General features: G+C 39.0%; 1 protein-coding gene across 1 annotated transcript; it reads left to right on the top strand.

Moving 5' to 3' along the window:
• Nucleotides 1-4,533: 4,533 nt before the first annotated feature.
• Nucleotides 4,534-6,936, top strand: LOC137808098 (transcription factor MYB114). Its single transcript, XM_068609048.2, has 3 exons — nt 4,534-5,793; nt 6,003-6,132; nt 6,403-6,936. The coding sequence occupies exons 1-3, from the start codon at nt 5,652-5,654 to the stop codon at nt 6,695-6,697; spliced, it is 567 nt and encodes a 188-aa protein (XP_068465149.1). The 5' UTR covers nt 4,534-5,651; the 3' UTR covers nt 6,698-6,936.
• The last annotated feature ends 816 nt before the right edge of the window (nt 6,937-7,752 follow it).

Genomic DNA, 7,752 nt, shown 5'->3' with positions numbered 1-7,752 from the left:
GTCCGCGCATGGCGGACGTTCATATACCATGAAAACGCTTCTCTTCGTTTTCAGGCTGTTCTCGTAGCATTTTCTCGCCTCCTCCTGGTCTGACCTGATGACTATCACCTTACCACTGAGGTCTGGCAGCTTCATCTTCATGTGGCGTGTGGAGGACACCGCGTTCAAACGGTTTAAAGCCGGCCTGCCCAGCAAAATATTATAGGCGGAGTTGGCGTTCACGACCAGGTACCGGATGCTTTCGGTACGGGAGGCCTCTCCGTCTGTGAACGTAGTCCTCAACTCCAGATATCCCCGGACTTCCACCTGGTTGTCCCCAAACCCATATAGGCACCCCGTGTAGGGACTCAACAGATCGGGGGACAACCGTAACTTATTAAAGGTCGACAGAAACATGACGTCTGCCGAACTTCCTTGGTCGACAAGCACTCTGTGCACCTTCCTCCCGGCTGTGACGACTGAGATGACAACGGGGTCGTTGTCGTGGGGTACCACATCCCGGAGGTCTTCTTGTGAACACGAGATCCGACTCCCACGGCTCCCCCGAGAGTCTCTCTTCGATTGAATTGACCCCCCTCGCGTATTTCTTCCGATGGGAGGCGGTGGGTCCTCCGCCGGAAAAACCTCCAGCAATGGTGTGGACCTCGCCGAGCACAGGCATCTCGTGTGCTGGTTCTTTCGCCTACGGGGGCGACAAGGTGGTGGTCATCGTGGGCTCCGCGACATAATCCTTCAAAAACCCAGTCCTCACCAGCTCATCTAGCTGGTAGCCCAACGACAAGCAATTATCAATGTGGTGCCCGAAAAAGAGTCTTTGCGAGGCCCTAACACCTTGTCAGTCTTCGCCGGTCGCCTCAGCCTCTCAGCTATGTTAGGCACGGCGATCAAATCCTTCAGCTCCACCACAAAGTTATACCTTGTTGGTCTCGCTCTTTCTCTGTTCGGGCGATCGTTCCCCGCCGGACTCCGGGGCTGGGGCTTTCTGGCCTCGTATGGGCGTCTCGCATCGGGCTTCTTTCTTCCCGTCGTGGTCTCATTGACTCGGGCGGGCTGAGTTCGCGCCGGTCCTCTCGGGCGTGAGGGTACGACGCTGGTGCGTTTCACGCACACCTCCCCTTCAGAAGCAATATGTTCTACCGCCCGACGCGATTAATGTACTCCTTCAGGGTCTCCCCCTGATACTGCTTCACATCGAACAAATCGTAGGAGACCGGCGGCGGGGCTTTGTTTGCCAAGTATTGCTCCCTGAACAATCACGACAATTGGCGAAAAGATGTGATATGGCCGTCCGGGAGGCTGATGAACCAGTCCATAGCCATCCCAGTCAGGGTGCTCATAAAGAGCTTGCACTTGGCAGCGTCAGAACTGCCTACCAGGACCATCTCTGTGTGAAATGCAGCAAGGTGCGTCTCTGGGTCCTCCATCCCGGTGAAGATCACCTTGGACCCCGCAAATGTGTTCGGGATCGCTGCATCTAGAATCTCCTGCGAGAAGGGAGTAGAAAATTCCCTTGGTGGGGAATGGTTCTCCATCTCGTCGTGTCCATGTTGCGCCCGATTATTTCTCAGGCCCTGGCGCAACTCCTCATTCACACGGTGGAGCTCGTCATTTCTCTCATGCGAGGCGTCAAGATCCGCCTGCATGCGTTCCTGTTCCAGCTTCGACTCAGCCATATCCTGCTGCAGCCCCCTCATTATCTCCAGGACCTGTTGCATGGATAATTCTGCTGGGGCTGCGCGTGCAGTACCTCGTCTGGTGGGGGCCATTGTCACTCCAACCTCCTTCAACGTTACTGTAACTTGGTAGATTTTCTCGAACTTGTGATGGGACTGATGTTTTATATCGGTCCCACGGTGGGCGCCAAATGTTCCGTCCGGTTGACCGGGACGTCTTCGTGCGCGACCTCAACCGTCAACTAGGGACTCCTTCCCACTGGATACCTGTGGATTCCTGCAAAGAAGGACAAAAAGGGCGCCCTAGCGGCCGTTTGCACTCCGACGCTCAAGTCAGCCAGCAAGAAACACCAAAAACTGTGCACCTCCGTATCGGAGCACCGCGTATGGCACTCTGAAGGTGGTAAAAAGAACTGTGTGTTGTGTGTATGTTTTCTCCCTCAGGCAAAGATCTTTTCCCCAGTCCCTTGTACGTAACCTCAAGGCACGAGCAAGCAACTAGAGAGTTCTCTGGTAAATTTGCCAAGAGTTCGAACCCCGTTCCCAACATTCTCAGCGCTATTTAAACTACCCAAGCATTTAAAGCGCCTTAAAGCGCTTTTAATTACAAACGTAACGCACTCATTAAAGCGTTTAATTAGAAAACGTTGCGCATTTAAGACGTTGAAACGCTTGGGAGCCATCATAGTACTTGAACGCTCGAAACAGAAACTGTATTGAGTGACTTGATTACCTGGCACCTAATTAAAGGGTGTTTCTATTCTGACCTGGCTGTCGCACACGTGGAGGGCCTCACGACGCTTTGACCCCATCAGGGGGCGTTTCTGCCCATCTGGGGACGTTTCTACGTGTGAGCCCTCCCGCCTGGGAGTGCTATTGTGCTAGGGGTGACTTTTTGGGTGCCAACTCATGCCCCCAATTATCTAGTTACTTACTTTGAGAGCGTATCTGCCTTTCTCTCGTACCCTGCACCCGGCTACCCTGGGCGTGACCTTCCTCTTGAGTCGTATCTGTCCCAAAGGCGTCTCTGGGGCGGCAGGGGTACTTCTCGAGTCAGGCTGCCCTACACTGGTGTTGTTGCTATGGCCTTGAAGCCACCTTTCTCTCCTCTTTATTACTGTTCCCTGGTCATCCAGGGTTTGGGGCCTTCCCACGGCGTCGCTCCCTCCATGGTCTTTCCTACCCATGGGTATCGGGGAACCACACTGTGATTGTCTTGCTTTGGTAATGTTTGATCTGGCGACGCCCTGGTTGGGCGACGCCTTCATCTAGGCGACGTCTTTTTTCTTGACGACGCTGGCACTTAGCGTCTCTTCACCTAGGTGACGCCCTGTGTTGACTTTGACCTCTGGTGTTGACTTTGACCTAGACTTAGTCAACGCCCAGGTACAGGACGGTACAGCTACTAAAAAAAATTTACAATTAGTTAAAGTTACTCAAATAAAAAGAAAGTAGTAGAGGTCAGGAGGTAGAGATTACCTTCAGAAAATCCTCTTGGAGTTATGCCCAAGCCACCGCAGCATTTAGGTATTAGTATTAAAGGTTGTTTCTTTACGCTGAAGAAAGGTAACATCCTCCCCGCGGCCACCGTAGTGTGTAGAAACGTAACATCCTCCCCGCGGCCACCGTAGTGTGTATTAAGGTAGTTTCTTGGAGTCACGCTAAAAAAAGATAACATTCTCGCTGCTGCCACCGCACTGTGGTATTAAAGGAAGTTCTTTTATAAATACTTAAAAAAAATAAAATTATAAACTAAGATAAACATAGAAAATAAATTGCATTGCTATATTTATTAAGTGAATATTTCTTTTAATAAAAATGAGTCCTTAGTTAAATATATTTTGTTTTAAGAAATGGATTAATAGATTCGCATTCTTTTTGGGACGATGTTTCTAAGGATATATGAGAGTTTGTGAGAGTTACTTTTCAATAAGTAGTATTGGTCCGTTTCTCTTTTATACTCTATATCTACATGTGGATAACTCTAAAATTCTAAGATTTGGAACAAATTTTTATTTTATTTTAAATTGTTTAATTTTTAAAATATTTTATTTAATAAGATAATTTATATTTTCTACTTTTTTTCACAAAATAAAATAATTAGTATTTTAATGTTGATAAAATTATTAAATATTTCAATGAAATAAATCTACTTTATATTATATATATATATATATATATATATATATTACAACAATAATTTCAGTAATATCGATAAAAATATCTTGAAAAAGAACCATAAGAAAATAAACAATAGATTTAAAAAATGAATTTAAAATTCTTATTTTATTAAATTTATTTAATTTAAAATAATTAAATTATCTTCATAAATTAAAAATATATATATTCTACACAACAAATTCTATCACATGACAATCCAGATTTTGTAGAAAATAAATTAGCTTTTAAAAATGCTTCATCCACACAAGGTAAGTGATTTTAGGATGTAATGTGATCTTTAAGATAATTTCAAGAAGTCCAATTTAGCTGCAGCAAACCTTATTTGGACTCTCTTATTGGTCCACTGCGAAACAACTTCATAAAGAGTTTGGTTTTCCTAAAATGATTATCAACTTTGATCCTTCTGTCACTTTCAATTATACACTTAATGAATTTATAGTTCCATTCCACAATTACTAGACAAGTATAAGTGAAACAAGATATTATACATAACTTGTCTTGATAAATTCACAAGACTCAACTTTAAAACTTCATGACTAATTCTATGAAAATAATTTTCATATAATTCCAGTTGCTATTTATCCTAAACATAATAATTTTTCTGTTAAAACAATAGCTTTAATTTTCCATGTCCAGCTAATTGTAGACAAATCAAAATATCCCTTAGTAATTTTTTGTCCAACACTATCGAACCTAAAAAATGTAAAAATTCATAACTAATTCCATATAAATCATTTCTGTATCATTCCAATTTCTGTTTACTCATAACATCACTTTAAAAAAAACACAATAGAATCACAAGCAAAGGTGCAGTGTTCAAAATTCCAAGAACCACAACTATATTTTGGACCATTCATTATATAGAAAAGCCCACCACTATGAAAGTGGAAGCTCAAAATGGTGTGAGAGAGAGGGACAAGATGAAAAGACAGAACCACACCTTGAGTTTTAGCACAACGAAAATGAGAAGAGGTGATGTTTTATCTCCAAAAGCTGGGAGCTTCATTTCCAAAATAGCTCCTTTGAACCGGGAGAAGAGAGAAAACATTTTAAGAAATAGAAAGAGAGAGGAAAAGTTTGACCAAGAGAAAAGAATGAGTTTTTTTTAAACTTCACACTTTTGTTGATATTCATTGAAATCCCTAACTACTATAAGTTCATATATTTTAAACTCCACCATGTGTACAAGCTCTATGAAAAAACACAAGAATATAGAATGGGAGGAGAAAAGTAGGAGGAAGACTTTGAAGTTAAATATAGTATTTATTAACCATTTGTTGTTTATTCATTAATTTTAAACTCGCTATTGATTATTATTACTATTATTATTATAACTGTTTGTTTTTGTGTTTCAAAACATGTTTTTGTGTGCATAGAATGTTGAAAGTGGACAACGAACTAGTTAGTAGGTAAGACAGTGGTAGTAATTATTGAGTGAGAGACTTACAAGAACTCACCAAATGATCAAAACACGTGCCAACTTGCGTGCAATTAATTGGTAAAAAACGAAATCTTAAACGAACGAAAACATTTGCTAAGCATGAGTGAGATTCCACTTTCCATTCTCAAAGGAATAACTGTAACTGGTGGTTGGAGCTTCCCATTTTCTCTCACCTATCTATGATCCTATGCGAAGGGTAGATACATAAGCTCACTCACTCACTCACTCACCGACACTTCAACCTTAACACGCGTCTTCTTATTCACCTTTGTTTCAATAGTGTTTTTACAGCACCCCCGTATAAAGACCCTGTATTCATTTATGCCCTCAACAACACAAAATCCTTATCTATTCTCATGGCACCAAGGATCAGTGATGGAACACCCAAGAGATCACCAATGAACAGAGGTGCATGGACCCCAGAGGAAGACCGAAAGCTTGCCCATTGCATTGAAATATATGGTGCAAAGAGGTGGAAGACTGTAGCACTTAAATCAGGTTTGAGATTCACAAGCTTCTCAAGTCTATATTCAAAATACAATCATTTTGATACTTTAAAAACATATTATAAACTGTTTTAATATATCAAAATGAATGTATTTTAAAAAGTAGAGGAATAACTTTGATAGTTATTTAAAAAATAATGGACAACTTGAAAAGTTGAAAGCAAACCTATAGTAACCTGCTTAATTTGCATGGTTTGGTAGGTTTGAATAGATGTGGGAAGAGTTGCAGGCTGAGATGGTTAAACTATCTGAGACCTAATATCAAGAGGGGAAACATATCAGATGAAGAAGAAGATTTGATTCTTAGGCTTCACAGACTCTTGGGAAACAGGTTTTTCATCATCATCATCATCATACAATTTATACTTGCAAGAAAAGGTGGTTATGTTTCTGTTTGTAAGTGTTTACATATAAAATTTTCAAGAAATTCAAAACTAACAGTGATCATGTTTTATATAATATAACTAGTCTGAATATATAAATATCTTATTTATGTATTACATCATATCATACTCCTCATGAACATTTTTATATTTTGTTCATTTTTCTGCATGAGAAGATGAGTAACTAAATGAGATTGTGGACATTTTGGTGTATTTAGGTGGTCTTTGATAGCTGGTAGGCTTCCAGGACGAACAGACAATGAAATTAAAAATTATTGGAACTCTCATTTGTGCAAAAAAGTGAATCAGAAAGAGGAGAGACCAGAATCTTCAACAACACAGGAAATTATTGGCCAGAATGAGAATGCTGAGGACAACCATGCAATGTCAGAGAATGGGATTGCAACTAACGAAAGTGGTAACTTAGATGTTACATTCGACGTTGACGAATTTTTCAACTTCTCTGAGGAATCCTGTGGGTTAGATTGGCTGAACAAGTACTTGGGAACTTGACCACAATCCTCAAACCCTCATAACTACCACACTTGTTCTTCACAACATGTTAAGTCAAATTTACGAAAATAGTTATATTTTTAATTTATGAGTTATTACGAGTATCACCAAGTCGTCACGACTTTAAAAATGAAAAAAAAGTCTTTCATAAGTATAATTTTCTTTGAAGTGTGAAGCACGACTTTAAATTATTGTATTTTTTTTTTGTAAAGTTGTGCTAGTAAACACACTTTTACTGACACATTTTAAATGTTTATTTTATTTTATTAATTCGTATTTATTAGCATGTTTAATTTTAAGTTTATTTTATATGAAGTCCACATTGGTGTACGAATTACTTTAGTGTTTTATATAATGAAGTTATTATTGAGTATATAAATTTAGGATTTTCTGATTTTGATATGTATTTTTTTTTTTAATTTCAAATTCTTGGACTACCTTCTTCTCACATTCCATTTTTCTTATTTGTTTCTCTTGTCACTTACCATTGATAACATTTAGGTGAACCTAATGTACAATTTACATAAGATTTATGAAATTCAATTTTATTCGATCTCAAATAAAAATTAGTAGTTTACTTATTGGGATCCAAACTTCATTCATAATCCCTTCAAATATGGCATAAACAGTTTGAAATATTAAGTACTAACTATATACTTAACGAAATGGATCAAAACAATTATTATCATAACAAATGTCATAATCGAAAAAATTGTCTAATTAACTAATTTAACTAACTAAAATACAAAATTACAAGATATATATTACACTATTTTATAAATATATCCGAGTTAATGAAATAAAAAATTTACAACCAACTACAACAATAACAAAATATTCTAAATTAAAAAAATTACACATTGAAAACATAAAATCTTAAACACTAAATTTATAAAATCTTAAACACTAAATTTGTATACCATTGAGGACTTGATATTACAATAATTCGTATATTCAACAACATCGTCAAATAAAAAGTTAAAACATGCTAATAAGCATGATTTTATCCAAAACAATATTTAAAAAATATAATGAGTTGAAGTCACACTATCTAG

The sequence above is a fragment of the Phaseolus vulgaris genome, chromosome 3 (assembly GCF_051622355.1).
Source record: "Phaseolus vulgaris cultivar YP4 chromosome 3, ASM5162235v1, whole genome shotgun sequence".
Taxonomy (NCBI): Eukaryota; Viridiplantae; Streptophyta; class Magnoliopsida; order Fabales; family Fabaceae; genus Phaseolus; species Phaseolus vulgaris.
Note: the sequence above shows the minus strand (reverse complement) of the source record. Positions and strands in the feature narration are given on the sequence as shown.